The sequence below is a fragment of the Ochotona curzoniae genome, unplaced genomic scaffold (genome assembly GCF_017591425.1).
Source record: "Ochotona curzoniae isolate NIBS_2020 unplaced genomic scaffold, NIBS_Ocur_1.0 contig_605, whole genome shotgun sequence".
Taxonomy (NCBI): domain Eukaryota; kingdom Metazoa; phylum Chordata; class Mammalia; order Lagomorpha; family Ochotonidae; genus Ochotona; species Ochotona curzoniae.
In genome coordinates, this window is record NW_024466491.1 from 908367 (window position 1) to 922705 (window position 14339).

General features: G+C 63.6%; 3 protein-coding genes across 6 annotated transcripts; 2 read left to right on the plus strand and 1 right to left on the minus strand.

The window, feature by feature from the left end:
- The first annotated feature begins 713 nt into the window (after positions 1 to 713).
- Positions 714 to 5183, plus strand: DHPS (deoxyhypusine synthase). 4 transcript variants are annotated; one of them, XM_040990412.1, is made up of 9 exons: positions 719 to 927; positions 1976 to 2140; positions 2363 to 2484; positions 2580 to 2676; positions 2778 to 2864; positions 4074 to 4179; positions 4266 to 4369; positions 4693 to 4818; positions 4958 to 5183. In XM_040990412.1, exons 1-9 carry the CDS (start codon positions 721 to 723, stop codon positions 5051 to 5053), a joined length of 1110 nt encoding a protein of 369 aa, XP_040846346.1. In that variant the 5' UTR covers positions 719 to 720; the 3' UTR covers positions 5054 to 5183. The 4 variants fall into 4 exon arrangements, with proteins under 4 accessions (XP_040846348.1, XP_040846349.1, XP_040846346.1 ...); XM_040990414.1 differs by lacking the exon at positions 4958 to 5183 and having other exon boundaries at positions 714 to 927; positions 4094 to 4179; positions 4693 to 4820; XM_040990413.1 differs by lacking the exon at positions 4266 to 4369 and having other exon boundaries at positions 721 to 927; positions 4074 to 4177; positions 4728 to 4818.
- On the minus strand, positions 5085 to 10402 carry WDR83 (WD repeat domain 83). The gene is made up of 9 exons (XM_040990416.1): positions 10261 to 10402; positions 10060 to 10180; positions 9547 to 9652; positions 9386 to 9434; positions 9168 to 9294; positions 7861 to 7928; positions 7643 to 7751; positions 7447 to 7561; positions 5085 to 5350 (listed from the first exon to the last, which is right to left on the minus strand). Exons 1-9 carry the CDS (start codon positions 10361 to 10363, stop codon positions 5201 to 5203), a joined length of 948 nt encoding a protein of 315 aa, XP_040846350.1. The 5' UTR covers positions 10364 to 10402; the 3' UTR covers positions 5085 to 5200.
- Positions 10403 to 10547: 145 nt separating this feature from the next.
- On the plus strand, positions 10548 to 13014 carry WDR83OS (WD repeat domain 83 opposite strand). The gene is made up of 4 exons (XM_040990285.1): positions 10548 to 10689; positions 10773 to 10878; positions 12467 to 12564; positions 12656 to 13014. The coding sequence occupies exons 1-4, from the start codon at positions 10640 to 10642 to the stop codon at positions 12720 to 12722; spliced, it is 321 nt and encodes a 106-aa protein (XP_040846219.1). The 5' UTR covers positions 10548 to 10639; the 3' UTR covers positions 12723 to 13014.
- The last annotated feature ends 1325 nt before the right edge of the window (positions 13015 to 14339 follow it).

Consider the following 14339-nt stretch of genomic DNA (forward strand, 5'->3'; position numbering starts at 1 on the left):
GGACGAGAGATCAGAGTCCCGAGGGGCCTGGAGGCTCCTCCCTGGGCCTGCACGCCTCGGCCGCCGGCTGCCCCACGTGCAGATGGACCTTGCCCAGGTGCGCCTGTGCAGCTTTCTGGTGCCCCAACCCCGCCATTCCACACTTCAACCCACCCGCCCCTGGGGGACCCCCGGCCTCCAGGACGCCCGTCTTGGTACCCGCGCTGCCTGTGTGAGCTGCTGCAGTCTGCAGTGGGTGGACGCAGTGGACACCGGGCTCACCGGGGGTGTGGGGTCCCTGAGCCGCAGGGGTGGATGCAGGGTGTCCACGCAGCGGACACCAGGCTCACCGGGAGTGTGGGGGGTCCCTGAGCTGCAGTGGGTGGACGCAGAGGACACCGGGCTCACCGGGGGTGTGGGGGTCCCTCAGCTGCAGGGGGTCCACGCAGCGGACACCGGGCTCACCGGGGTGTGGGGTCCCTGAACGCGGAGGGCGGGTTCGTATCCCGCCTGCTCCAACTTCCCTCCGAGCTCCTGCTTGTGGCCGGGGCAAGCCGAAGCCCTGGGGTGACCCGGGGGAGACTCCAGGCTCCTGATCGCTCTCTGCGCCCCGAGTCCGGCCGAGGCTCACGTGAAGGAGCGCCCCGGGGCTCACGTGACACCCGCTCACGTGACAGTGTCCCCCGGCGTCGCTCTCGTGACGCAGCGGCCGCCGTCGGCGCGTGCGCAGTGGCGGCCGGCATGGAGGGCGGCGGGGAGGGCGAGGCGCCGGCCGCGGCGCTGGCCGCCGTGCTCAAGCACAGCTCGGCGCTGCCCCCCGACAGCGCCCAGGTCCACGGCTACGACTTCGACCGCGGCGTCGACTACCGCGCGCTGCTCCAGGCCTTCGGCACCACCGGCTTCCAGGCCACCAACTTCGGGCGCGCCGTGCAGCAAGTCAACGCCATGGTGAGGCCGGGGGGCGGGACTTCCTGGGCCGCGGGGGCGGGGCCTGCCGGAGGCTCACGGGTGGCGGGCATAGGTGGGCGTGGCTTCCAGGCGGGCAGAGGTGTGTCCGTCATCGGGGTCGCCCAATGGGCCGTGAGGGGCGGGGCCTATTCAGATGAGTGGGGCCTGTTCTTGATTGGAGAGGGAGTTTAGGCAGCGTATTATTATTATTATTATTATTATTATTATTATTATTATTATTATTTTAAGACTTACTTACTCGTATAGGAAAGTCAGATCTACAAAGAGAAGGAGGGACAGAGGAAGATCTTCCATGCACTGAGTCACTCCCCAAGTGGCCACAGTGGCTGGAGCGGAGCTGATCTGAAGCCAGGAGCCAGGAGTCTCCTCCAGGTCTCCCACGCAGGTGCAGGGTCCCAAGGCTTTGGGCCGTCCTCCACTGCTTTCCCAGGCCACAGGCAGGGAGCTGGATGGGAAGTGGAGCAGCCGGGACTCGAACCTGTACCTGTACGCAATGCCGGTGCCGCAGGTGGCATTTTTCCAAGCTACAGCATGACACGAGCCCCTGGGATAATTTATTTAACTGTTCGAGAGAGAAGGAAGGGACGGGAGGGGGACAAGGGAGACAGACGGAACTCCTGCTCGGCCTTCTCTTCCAGCTGCTTTCAACAGCCAGGCCGAGCCCAGGCTGAACCCCAGAGCCTGGGAGCTCAATTTGGGTGTCCCACGCTGGTGGCAGGGACCCGGCCACTTGAGCCACCACCTTCTGCCGCGTCTGCTGCTTAGCTGGCCTCAGGGGCCCAGCCAGGACTCGAACCCAAAGGCTCGGGACGTGGGACCCCGGATGTCACCGAAACAGTGGACGCTACCCCAGCGCCCCGGGCCGGACCCGGAGCCCCACGGGACAGTTAGCAGGGAAGGGGCCAGACGGGCGACTTTCGGGGGTGTCGTGCCAGGCTGTCTCGGGGAAAGGATGGCAGGATGTGTGATCCCTGGCCAGGGCAGCGTCGGGTGGCAGGGGGGCTGACTGCTCTGCCCACAAACCCAGATTGAAAAGAAGCTAGAACCGCTGCCGCAAGACGAAGACCAGCACGCGGACCTGACCCGCAGCCGCCGCCCGCTCACCGGCTGCACCATCTTCCTGGGCTACACGTCCAACCTCATCAGCTCTGGCGTCCGGGAGACCATCCGCTACCTCGTGCAGCACAACATGGTGGGTGGCCGCGGTGGGGACCCCTGCCCGGACAGTGGCTGCTGTGGGTGGCTGCCCGGGCTAGGGGCTGCAGGCGGGGTGGGACCGGGAGCCCAAGGCCTCAGCAGGACACGGAATAACCGGCTGCAGGCAGTCGCAGGCGGCCATCGTGCTGAGGGCTGAGCAGGGGAGGGGAGGCCAAGGCTGGGACTCCTGAGCCCACCCCACCGCTCGGGGCCGCAGGTGGACGTGTTGGTGACCACGGCTGGGGGCGTGGAGGAAGACCTCATCAAGTGCCTGGCGCCCACGTACCTGGGCGAGTTCAGCCTCCGTGGGAAGGAGCTCCGCGAGAACGGCATCAACAGGTGAGCTGCCCTGAGGGCCGCCGGGCCCGGGTATGGGCATGGGCATGGGCATGGGCTGGGAACCCGGAGCCCACAGGCCACCTGCCCGCCCCCAGGATCGGCAACCTGCTGGTGCCCAATGACAACTACTGCAAGTTTGAAGACTGGCTGATGCCCATACTGGACCAGATGGTGCTGGAGCAGAACACGGAGGTGGGCGGGGCTGGGGAGGGGGTGGCAGGTGCCCCGCGGGAGGGGCTGGTGCCCGCGGGAGGGGCGGCAGGTGCAGGGTGAACACGGACGTCCTCCCCCAGGGCGTGAAGTGGACGCCTTCCAAGATGATTGCCCGGCTCGGCAAGGAGATCAACAGCCCGGAGTCCGTGTATTACTGGGCCCAAAAGGTGGGTTCCCTCGGCGGGCGCCCCTCCCCGCCCTGAGGTGCCCAGGGCAGTGGGAGCTGTGCAGGCTGGCGGGCCTGGCACCCGGCGCGCAGTCTCTCTGGGGGCGTTGTGGACAGCGAGCGCCTTGGGGGGCTCTGAGGATTCCGACAGTCAGATGCGTCACACCGTGTTTAAGATTTGATTTTATTGGAAAGTCAGATTTAGGGAGAGAAGGAGATTCAAGGGTGCTCCACCCGTTGGTTCACTCCCCAAGCAGCCACAGGCTGGAGCTGAGCTGATCCGAAGCCAGGAGCCAGGAGCTTCTGGGTCTCCCACGCGGGTGCAGGGTCCCAAGGCTTTGGGCCGTCCTCCACTGCTTTCCCAGGCCACAAGCAGGGAGCTGGATGGGAAGTGGAGCAGCTGGGTACCAGCACCCACATGGGATCGTGGCAGATGGAAGGCAAGGATCCAGCCACTAGGCTATCATGCCAGGCCCACCGTTTTTTTAAAACAGTGTTTATCATGCCTGGTGCGGTAGCCTAGCGGCTAAACTTCTCACCTTGCATGTGCCCGGATCCCATATGGGCATCGGTTTGAGTTCCAGCAGCCCCACTTGCCATCCAGCTCCCTGCTTGTGGAGATCTCTTTGCCTCTCATTTCCCGGATGGAGTGCCAGGCTCCCAACCGCTCCGTCCCAGGCCCAGCTGCCGTGGCCATTTGGAGAAAGAACCGATGGATATAAAAGCTCTAACCCTTTCAAACCAACCAGGGAACCCACCAATAACTCCTGGGGATAAAAAGAACAACAAAAAAAGATGATTTACTTTAAAAAGCATAGACAGAGGGCTTCATGTGCTGGTTTACTCGTGGAATGGCCACCTGAACCAGGGCCGGGCCAGGCTGAAGCCAGGAGCCAGGAGCTCCGCTGAGGTCCCCCACGAGGGAGGCAGGGGCTGAGAACCTGGCCCCACTTGCCTGCTACCTCCCAGGGTGCGGGCGACCCGGAAGTCGGATCCCAGGTGCGGCGGAGTGGCGTCTGGGACCTGGCAGGGGGTGTGCCGGGCCAGCACTCCGGCTGCCAGGCTGCGTCCCAAGTGCCGGGGCCGAGGGTGGTTGGTGGTGGTGGTGGCGGCGTCGCTCTGAGAGTCACCGAGCTGGGAAGAAGGGGGCAGGTGGGCTGCTCTGTGCTCCATCCATCCAGCGGGACCCCCTGCTGTTGCCTCCCCCAAGAACAACATCCCTGTGCTGAGCCCGGCGCTCACGGATGGCTCGCTGGGAGACATGATCTTCTTCCATTCCTACAAGAAGCCGGGCCTGGTCCTGGACATCGTGGACGGTGAGCGAGCCGGCTGACTGGGACTGTGGGATGGGGAGCCGCCGCCGCCGCCGCGGGGCCTCACGTCCTGCCCTGTCCCCCGCCAGACCTGCGCCTCATCAACACGCAGGCCATCTTCGCCAAACGCACAGGGATGATCATCCTGGGCGGGGGCCTGGTCAAGCACCACATTGCCAACGCCAACCTGATGGTGAGTGCCGGGGGTCCCTGGGGCCAGGGCAGGGCTGGGGTCCGCAGGTCCCAGGGAGGTGGAGCCGGGCCGCCAGGGCTGCTGTCCACCGGAAGCCTTCAGGTAGCAGACACGTGTGTGTGCGCGTGTGCATCTCAAGGTCACGGCGTGACCACTGTGCGTGTCCAGTCTGGCTGCAGCCTCTGCTGGGAGATCCCCGCGTGGAATGTTCCACTTGCTTAGGGTTGGGCTCGGGGATGGCTTTAGGGGAGATGCTGCCATGGGACACCCCTGGGCTCCGGTCCTACCCGTTTGCTGTGACCGGAGCTGGCCCTCGCCCACAGCGCAACGGGGCCGACTACTCCGTCTACATCAACACGGCCCAAGAGTTTGACGGCTCGGACTCGGGAGCCCGGCCTGATGAGGCTGTGTCCTGGGGCAAGATCCGGATGGACGCGCAGCCCGTGAAGGTGAGAGGGGTTGGGCACCCTGGGGCCGCGGAGCTGGATCTCCCAGGCACAGGGGCCTGTGGACGCGAGGCGGGAATCGGGATGCCCTGGGGTGCAGGCTCTCCCAGGACAGAGGCTCACTGAGGTGGTCCCCCTGCAGGTCTACGCAGACGCCTCCCTCGTCTTCCCCCTTCTCGTGGCCGAGACCTTCGCCCAGAAGGCCAGCGCCTTCGCGTCTGAGAAGAACGAGGACTGAAGGCGTGTGGTCCAGAAGTTGCTCCCCGCACATCTTTATTGGTCCGTAGCCCCAGCCCTACCCCCTGCCTCCCCAGCGGCAGCATCAGAGCAGTAAACAGTGTCATGGTCCTCCCGAGTGGGGCCTGGTCCTTGGGTGGGCCGTGCCTCAGCCGGGGCCGCCCTCGGCCTCGTAGTCCTCTTCCCGCCAGCACTGGATGCTGCCCCCCATGGCCGTGAGCAGGCAGGGCTCCGTGGGGTGATAGGCCAGCGACTGCACCACGCTGGGCCCCACGCTCAGGGCCAGTGCCAAGGCGCCCTGCGGTGGGTGGGGAGAGACAAGGGGTGCTCATTGGTAACCTGTGGGCCAGGTCTGCTTGGCTCCCAGGCCCCTGGGCGTGCCCCTCCTTGACCCTCCTGGGTACTTGTTGGCCTGCTGGGCCCTGCCTATATCATGGCCAGTTGTCTGTCATTAAGCAGCCCCCTGCGGAGCTGGCAGGGGGAGTGTGGAGGGTCCCCTGCTGGACAGCCACTGCCCCTGGAGAGCCTGAGCTGGGATGGGGGCAGACCAGACCACGCAGGGCTACAACATCTGTGCGCCTCATGTGAGCTGGATCAGGGAAAAGCCAGGCTGGACTGACTGTTCCTACTGGTGCAAGCATAAATTAGAGTGGGTGAGGGTTGGTTGGGCTTTGTGCCAGCATCAGCGGGCAGAGGCTGGCACTGGGGGCTAATTGTGTCAAGTTAAACTGCAGAACCAGCTGGAGAGTGCATAATCCGGGAGTGGGAGAGGCCTGGTAGGGAGACAGTGGGCACCTCCCTCTTGGGTTACAACTCCCACTGGAGGGCACGAAAACCAGGACTGGGGCAGGGTGGCTGGAAAAAAAGGCACCCGTCCGCATGTGCGTGAGCTGGATAGTGGGTCTGGTTGGGTTGAACTAGGCTTCAATGCCCATTGACACGTATGAGAGCTCAATGGGATGTGGGACAGACTGGACTAGACTGCTGCACATACTGGCAAGCACGGGAACCAGGGCAGGGGGCGGGCATGGTGGGGGTTATGGGGAGTCGCCCCAACCAGGCTGCAGCTCCCACTGGTTTGCGTGAGGGCTGAGTGTGTGCTGGGCAGAATCAGGCTGGACTGCAACACACCCATGGGTTCGTGTGGAAGACAGGGCTGGAAACAGAACTGACCCAGCAATTGCAACCACCAGCTGATCGGGGCGAGGGACTGTGCCAGGCCCTGTACTGGCATGCACACTCAAGAATCTGGTCTGGGATCACTTCAGACAAAGTTTCTTTGGGGATCTCCCCAATCAACCTGCCAGACTCAGAACCCCAACCATGAAGAGAAGCGCAGGTTCCATGGTCTGACCATGGAGTGCAAGTGCCAGAGCCGAGCCTCCTCAGAGGCTCAGACGGAGCAGTGGACAGCATACCCAGGTGCCCACGGAGGATAGGGTAGCCCATCGGAACCTGCAGAGGGCACCTGGCACCATGACAGAGGATGGAGGACAGAACAAATCAATCAACTACCCAGCCACGTGTTGGCAGTGAAAATCTGGGCGAACGGAGACTCTAAGGTGGACTATGTCAACCAGTGGATTCTGCAGCAACTTCATCGTGCTTGGAATGGCGAGCAATTCAGAACTGTTGAACTATCAAAACCACTCGAGCAGGACCCTTGGAGCATGCCCCACGTCGGGGACCTGGGATGGGTGGGAGGCTGGGTAGGGCTTCTCCCTTTATCTCCCCCTCTACTCCAGACACAGGAAAAAAAATGTGGAAACAATGGTCTTACCCACTTTCCTGTAGCCCTGGACTTTTGTGCCCTAATCACCTATGTAAAGATTATCAAAAATAAAGAAAAAAAAAAGCCGTCTCCCCTCGTGGTCGTGGCAGGTGCCAGCGGAAGCACTGCTCATGGTCACCGCCCCACCCTACGAGCCCTCGGGCAGTTGGCTCATCTTGATTTCTGAGACCTAAGTAAACCCCTTCTCCCCAAGCGGCTGGTGCCAGGGGCCTTGGACACAAGCCCTCTGGCCGATCCCCCTTCCCTGAGGTCCCCAAGCTGGGGGCAAGGAGGCCAAGGAAGGTCGGTCCTCGCCTGAGGCCTTCACGAGGCTGGTCCCCTTCGAGGCCAGTGCCCTGGGTATGAATCCCTGCTCTCTCCCGCCCCCCTCTGGAAGCTCAGATGGGCCTCTGAGGTTTGCTGGGGTCCAACACGGCCCGTGGTGGGTCTTGGGCTCCACGTGGCACCGGTGGGCCTGCCATGGCCATCCCAGAGTCCTATGGTCAGGGGTCTGTGTGTGGGCGCCACTCCTGCAGACCTTGGTGGGTTCTGTGCCTTTGTCTGCATGTGCCTCCTGGTGTGGGCTCACCTCCCCCAGGCCCTCCTTCCTGGCGTGGGCTCACCTCCACCAGGTCCCAGAAGAACACCTTCCCGTCCTCCGAGCAGCTGACCACGTGCGTGTCCCGCTCGCTGAGGCAACAGTCCAGTTTGTACTCCTTGTTCTTGTGGCCCGTGTACCTGGGAGGGGAGGAGGGGCGTGGGTCAGAGGGGTCCTGGCGGCATGGTTCCCACTGGCTGGTGACCCCAAGGGGGACTGACTCGCCCAGCAGCTCCCCAGTGTCCTTGTCCAGGAGCCGCAGCGTGGAGTCCAGGCTGGACACCAGTGTGCACTGCCCGTCGCGGCTGAAGCAGGTGCAGGTGATGGGGCCTGGGCGGGCGGCGGGGAGACAGGAGGAGGAGGAGGTGTGGGTGGGCGCGGGGGGAGGCTGGACCACAGCTGCCCTGCTGCCCTGCTGCCCAGCCCTGGCCACACTCACTGCCCACGTAGTCGGAGAAGAGCTGTCCCATCCGCAGGTCATAGCGCCTCACGCGGCCATCCACGGAGCTGCAGGAGAGGACGGGCCACGCTGCAGCTGGCAGCTCCGGGGCTCCGGGCATCCTCCCGGCCGGCCAGTTCCCACGCACCAGTGGAGCCGCAGCCACTGGGGACCGCCAAGGGCCACACTGTCCACTCTCATTCTGACATTCCGGCAGTCTGAGCCATACTGGGTCCCCACCCACCCACCCCCGTCGCCCCACGTTCTCGGGCTCCTTGCTAGCAGGTGAGCTCCGGAAGCAACAGGTTCCATGTCCACAGCTGTCGTATCTGCGCTGACCGCGGGCACTGGTGTCTACTGTCCCCGCTGTCACCGTTCTACCAGCATAACTCCCAGTGTGGTGTTTTTTTGTAAAGATCTGTCTTATTTGAAAGGTGGACAAGCAGTGTGAGAGCTTCCATCCCCCGGGGTCACTCCCCAGATGGCAGCGATGGCCAGAGCCGGACTGGTCTGGAGCCAGGTGTGTGCGCCTGGGACACAGCTGGGACCGCGCCAGCACCGGCCACGGGCAGAGTCTACAAGGAGTTCTTGGACTCAGCTGTACTCCGCGAAGGTGAGCAAACCAGAACACTCATTGGAACTTCCAGAAAGCGAAATCAGGAGACAGCCACGTTTCCCATGGTGGCCAGGCTCCCATGGGTGCGCCTCTGTCCGCACAACAGAGCTGACCCTGGCCACACGGTCACTGCTCTGTCCTCCTCTCTCTCGAAGCAACTCGGTCCCACCCAGGCTGACCTAGTCCTGCCTTCCCGCTTCCTTCGGCTCTCCGTGACAGGACCCATCCCCTGTTCAGTCTCAGAATGAATGTGTTGTCGCGGCCTGCGTGGGGGCCTGCTGGCTAAATTCTTGCCTTGCCTCTTCCGGGATCCCATACGGGTGGCCGGTTCTAATCCCGGCTCTCCACTTCCCATCCAGCTCCCTGCTTGTGGCCTGGGAAAGCAGTCGAGGACGGCCCAAAGCCACCTCGGCACCCTGCACCCGTGTGGGAGATCTGGAAGGATCTCCTGGCTTTTGATCAGCTCAGCAGATGGAAGATCTTTCTCTCTGTCTCTCTTTGTAGATCTGACTTTCCAATCAACTGAGTAAATGTAAAAAAAAAATAAGTAAGTAAAATCAGAAACCAGCAGAGGGCTGAAAGGTGCCTGGGGCAGGTCCTGCACAGTGTCGGCCCTGAATGGTGGCCAGGGCAGTCCTCACCTCCAGGGCCCAGTGGGGCTGGGGACAAGGAGGGACCTGGCTCCACCTACCCCGCCAGGACCTCATGATCCGACACCTTCACGCTGGACACGCTGTCCTTGGCCTCAGCCAGCGTCTGCACGGGCTCTGGCTTTCTCGAGCGGCAGTCCCAGCAGCGGATGCTGGAGTCGATGGAGCCTGGGGGAGGCGCACGGGAAGGTGGGGGTGCGTCAGGTTTAGGGGGCAGGGGCGCAGCACCTCGGCCCAGCTCCCCAGATCCCAGACTTACCGGACAGGATGACCGTAGCCTCCTCGTTAAACTGCACCGTGTTCACCTTCTGCGAGACAGAACTGCCACTCAGAGGCAGCCGGGCTTTGGGGCGGGGATGGACTGGGACAGGATGAGGCTTTCCCAGGGGAGCCATGGCAGGGCTGGGGCCCCCGACTCACCCCCGCGTGACCTCGGAATTTGCGCACCACCTGCCCAGAGGCCACGTCCCATAGCACCACCACCTTGTCACCGCCACCCGAGCACAGGCTGCTGTTGTCGAATGAGCTGCAGGGGTGCCACAAATGGGGACAGCGGGTCAGTGTCCCACGGGCCAGCCGGGACAGCGCCCACAGGATCACCGGGACAGATCCCAAGGGTCAGCTGGGACAGCGCCCAGAGGGTCAGATCCCAAGGGTCAGCCGGGACTGCGCCCACAGGATCACCGGGACAGATCCCAAGGGTCAGCTGGGACAGGTCCCAGAGGGTCAGATCCCAAGGGTCAGCCGGGACTGCGCCCACAGGATCACCGGGACAGATCCCAAGGGTCAGCCGGGACAGATCCCACCGGGTCAGATCCCAAGGGTCGGCCGGGACAGGTCCCAGAGGGTCAGCAGGGTCAGATCCCACGGGGTCAGCAGGGTTAGCCCCACGGGGTCACCGGGTCAGGGCCCAGCCCCGCCGCCCCGGCTCACCCGGCCGCGTCCAGCACCTCGTAGCCGTGGCCGCTGTAGGTCCGCAGCAGCGTCCCCCGGAGCGGGTTCCACAGTTTGAGGGTCTTGTCGCTGCCGCACGTCAGGCAGTAATGGCCGTCCACTGTGGGGGGACACGGGGCAGCGGTCGCGGGGTGCCCGGTCCGGGGCGCGCGGAGGCCCCGGCGCCGAGCAGACGCTCACCGTTCAGGCGCACGGCGCGCACCGCGCCCTGGCCACAGGCCAGCGTCCGGACGAGCTTCCGCGGCAGCTCGGGCGCCCGCGCCTTGGGCTCCGGGAAAGCCATGGGTGCGACTGCGGCGTGCCTGTCCCCCTCGCCCCACGGTCGCTTCCGGCTCGGCGCTTCCAGCGCCACACATCCGGTCCGCCCTGTCCCTTCCGGCGCCACACTTCCGGTCCGCCCTGTCCCTTCCGGCTCCACGCTTCCGGTCCTCCCCGTCCCTTCCGCACTCTCTCGAGGGACACTCGGCCAGCACGGCCGGAACGGAAGCGTCAGGGCGGCCAGTGCCCCTCGCCGAGCCGGAAGCGGAAGGGACGCGGCGACAAGGCCTCCCCGCTCGCTATGTCCGCCAACAACATGTCGGACCCACGGAGGCCCAACAAAGTGCTGAGGTGAGGCCGCGGGCGGGCCGGGGCGGGCCGGGCCGGGGCGGGCGGCGGGGCGCGGGCTGAGCGTACGAGCCTCCCCGCCTCAGGTACAAGCCGCCGCCGAGCGAGTGCAACCCGGCCCTGGACGACCCGACGCCCGACTACATGAACCTGCTGGGCATGATCTTCAGCATGTGTGGCCTGATGCTCAAGGTGGGCGGGGCCTGGGGAGGGAGGGCGGGGTCAGGGGGCGGGGCTGGTCGGAGAGAGGGCGGGTTCAGGGGAAGCGGGGCGGGCCTGTGTGGGCGGGGCCTGGGCTGTGAGAGCAGGTCGGCGGAGAGGGGCGTGGCCCGGTGTTTGTGGGCGGGGCCTGGGCTGTGAGGGCGGGTCGAGGAGAGGGGGCGGGGACTGGTCTGCGAGGGGCGGGGCCATGGCAAAGGGGCGGGGCGGGGAAGAAGGGGCGGGCCCGATTTTTGGCGGGCGGAACCTTTGGTGAGGGGAGGGGTCAGAGGCAGAAGGGGCGGGGCTGGCGGCAGGGCCTGGGGCCTTGAGGGGCGGGGTCACAGGAGGGAGGGGCGGGGCCCGACTAGGGAGGGCGTGGCCTAAGGCCAGTCCTGGCTGAGGTGGTGAGGAACCTGACCGGTCCTGGTTGGGTCATAAGATGGCCAGACAATGAATTCAGCCTTTTCTTTCTTTTTTTTGTTTTTTTTTTTCTGTAAGATTTACTTATTTTTAGTGGAAAGTCAGATGTACAGAGAGGAGGAGAGACAGAGAGGAAGATCTTGCGTCCGATGATTCACTCCCCAAGTGAGCTCAGCGGCTGGAGCTGCACCGATCCGAAGCCAGGAACCTGGAGCCTCTTCCGGGTCTCCCACGCGGGTGCAGGGTCCCATCCTCCACTGCTTTCCCAGGCCCAAAGCAGGGAGCTGGATGGGAAGTGGAACTGCCGGGATTAGAACTGGTGCCCAGTTCTGGACCCAGCGCCATAGTGTAGTGGTCAAAGTCCTCCGCCAACAACAAAAAACTGGTGCCCATATGGGATCCCGGCATGTTCAAAGCAAGGACTTTGGCTGCTAGGCCACCGTGCCGGGCCCCGAACTCAGCCTTTGAAGCAAGTTGGAAGGGCTTTCTGGAATGACAGTGGTGGTCCGCATGTGGGGAGGCCTAAGGCCAGGGCACCTGGGCCGGACACCGAGGCCAGGACGCGCAGAGCTGAGGGTGAGGACCCCGCGCCGGGGCTCCGTGGGTGAAGCCGCCGTCTGCAGGGCCAGCATGAGTTGGAATCTTGGCCGCTGCACCCGCGGTCCGGCTCCCTGCCTGTGCCCCTGGGAAAGCAGCAGGGGATGGGCCGAGACGGACCCCGAGGAGGCTCCTGGCTGCGGCCATTGCGACCGTTTGGGGAGCAAGCCACCTTTGCGTTTCCTGTCTCTGTTAAGATTTTCAAATAAATTCATGCGATCTTTAAAGGAAAGAGCGGAAAACGGGCCAAGGTCCCAACCAAACAGGAATCGTGTGAACAATCTGTACGTTTTCTAGGGAGCATTTGGGAGGTAGAGCGGGGCCGGATAAGGACGGATGCGGAGAGCGTCCGTCTGTGGATCCACTCCCCCAGTGAGGACTGGGCCGGGGCCTGAGGCTGGGAGCCAGCCCCGCTGACCATCAGGCCCCGGGCAGTCTGCGTGCCGGGATCCGTGAGCGAGCCGCAAGCCGGCCGGTGCCTGCACCCCCCGTGCGATCGGGGGAGCGGGGGGGCCTTGCTGCAGGTGCCCCGCCGCCCTCAGCAGCCCGCCCCTCCCCGCAGCTCAAGTGGTGCGCCTGGGTCGCCGTCTACTGCTCCTTCATCAGCTTCGCCAACTCGCGCAGCTCCGAGGACACCAAGCAGATGATGAGCAGTTTCATGTGAGGCCTTGGAGAGGGGGAGCCGAGAGGGGGGCGGTCCGAGGGCAGCCCCCTCCCTCCCCAACGCACCCCTCCCTCCTCCCCGCCACAGGCTCTCCATCTCGGCCGTGGTGATGTCCTATCTGCAGAACCCTCAGCCCATGACGCCCCCGTGGTGATGGCGGCCTAGACGGGGATCGCATCCTGGACCCCGTAGCTGTGGTGTCCCTCACCCTCCTGGGCCTGGCCTGTGGCAGCTCACACTGCCGCGTGCGGACACCCGGAGCCCCTTCCCTGCCTCGCTCCAGCAGGGTGGAGGGAGCCGGGTCCGGCTGGTCCTCCCTCCCTCCCTCCCTCCCCGACCCCCCCACCCCAGCCTGTCTGCTGCTGCAGGACGTGCTGTACCCGATTCCACATGTGTGCCCTCGTTTTCGGGTTGAAACAAGTTAATAATAAACTTTTTCACTCTGGCTGGCATTTGTAACCTTTCCCTACAGTTCCCTGGGATGCCGGGAAGGTTCTGGTTCCCTCCCTCACGCCTGGCTGGGTCCCCAGTCTGAGGCTTCCTGGGGGGCTCATTTGCATTCTGGGTGGGGGGCCCTAAGTCAGGTGACAAGTGGTTAACTCCAGGCAGAGGGAGCACCTCCTCTAGGCCCTAACCTGATGGTCCCGGGACACCCTCCATGGTGACCCCCAGGACCACCCAGCGCCTACAGAGGACAGGATCGGTCCTGTGGGCTCCCAGGGCGACGCTCAAAGCTGAAGCCTCAGCCCCCCGGGAGGCTGGGGGGTCTCGTGAGCTGTGGCCCTCTACCGCTGAGGGCAGAAGCCAGGCCCCAGCTTTGGGTCCCTCCCCGCCTGCCGGGCGTGACCCCTGGAGCGTGGCCCCTCCGGTGGCAGTGGCTGCAGCAGAGCTGCGTGTGCCATCGTGGGCTCTGTGAGTCCACCGTGAAGGCTGTCCCGCGCAGGTGCAGGGTCCTAAGGCTTTGGGGCATCCTCAGTTGCTTTCCCAGGCCACAGGCAGGGAGCTGGACAGGAAGCAGGGCTGCCGGGACACGAACCCGTGGCCGTATGGGACCCGGGTGCGTGCGTGCAAGGCCAGAGCTTTAGCTGCCAGGCAACCACCCCGTGCCCGTCACCAGACAGGATTGCAATGAGAGGATAAAGCGAGGGACCAGCTGTGAACACAGAATACCCTAAAGTCAGGAAAGGCAGCGAAAGGTCCAGGACCCAAAATCATCATGGATTCACACATGAAAAGCGTGCATTTCAATGTCCACAACCTAAAAAAAAAATAACCATTCTCAGTTGCCCAGTGTGTTCTGATGCATGGAATACTCAAACTGACCAGTGTTCCTTTCATTAAATGAGAGAGAGAGAATAAAAATAACTCAGTACGACTTATCCAAGAATGGAATTCGTCCGGAGAAATTAATATGCGTGTGGAAATTGGGAAACACGCAGATGTAAGGATGGGAATACGTTTGGGAAATGATGAAGACACAGGAAGAAGCAGCGGCAGAAAGCTGGATAAGCTGTATTATTATTATTATTATTATTATTATTATTATTATTATTTTATTGCAAAGTCAGATGTACAGAGAGGAAGATCTTCCATCCACTGGTCCACTCTCCAAGTGAGCGCAACAGCTGGAGCTGAGCCTATCGGAAGCCAGGAGCCACGAGCTTATTCCAGGTCTCCCACGCGGGTGCAGGGTCCCAAGGCTTCGAGCTGTCCTCAGCTACAAGGCGAGGATTTTAACCACTGGGCTACTGCACCGGGCCCCAAGAGCTCT

What these genes read in the sequence shown, in the direction of transcription:
- DHPS (XM_040990412.1), top strand. Translation starts at nt 721, where the DNA reads ATGGAGGGCGGCGGGGAGGGCGAGGCGCCGGCCGCGGCGCTGGCCGCC. An exon ending in TGTATTACTGGGCCCAAAAG is followed by an intron (nt 2,865 to 4,073) that starts GTGGGTTCCCTC and finishes GCCTCCCCCAAG; the next exon opens with AACAACATCCCTGTGCTGAG. An exon ending in TGGACGCGCAGCCCGTGAAG is followed by an intron (nt 4,819 to 4,957) that starts GTGAGAGGGGTT and finishes GTCCCCCTGCAG; the next exon opens with GTCTACGCAGACGCCTCCCT.
- WDR83 (XM_040990416.1), bottom strand. Translation starts at nt 10,363, where the DNA reads ATGGCTTTCCCGGAGCCCAAGGCGCGGGCGCCCGAGCTGCCGCGGAAG. An exon ending in GCGCGCCGTGCGCCTGAACG is followed by an intron (nt 10,181 to 10,260) that starts GTGAGCGTCTGC and finishes GTCCCCCCACAG; the next exon opens with TGGACGGCCATTACTGCCTG. An exon ending in AATTCCGAGGTCACGCGGGG is followed by an intron (nt 9,435 to 9,546) that starts GTGAGTCGGGGG and finishes TCTGTCTCGCAG; the next exon opens with AAGGTGAACACGGTGCAGTT.
- WDR83OS (XM_040990285.1), top strand. Translation starts at nt 10,640, where the DNA reads ATGTCCGCCAACAACATGTCGGACCCACGGAGGCCCAACAAAGTGCTG. An exon ending in TGTGTGGCCTGATGCTCAAG is followed by an intron (nt 10,879 to 12,466) that starts GTGGGCGGGGCC and finishes CCCTCCCCGCAG; the next exon opens with CTCAAGTGGTGCGCCTGGGT. An exon ending in CAGATGATGAGCAGTTTCAT is followed by an intron (nt 12,565 to 12,655) that starts GTGAGGCCTTGG and finishes TCCCCGCCACAG; the next exon opens with GCTCTCCATCTCGGCCGTGG.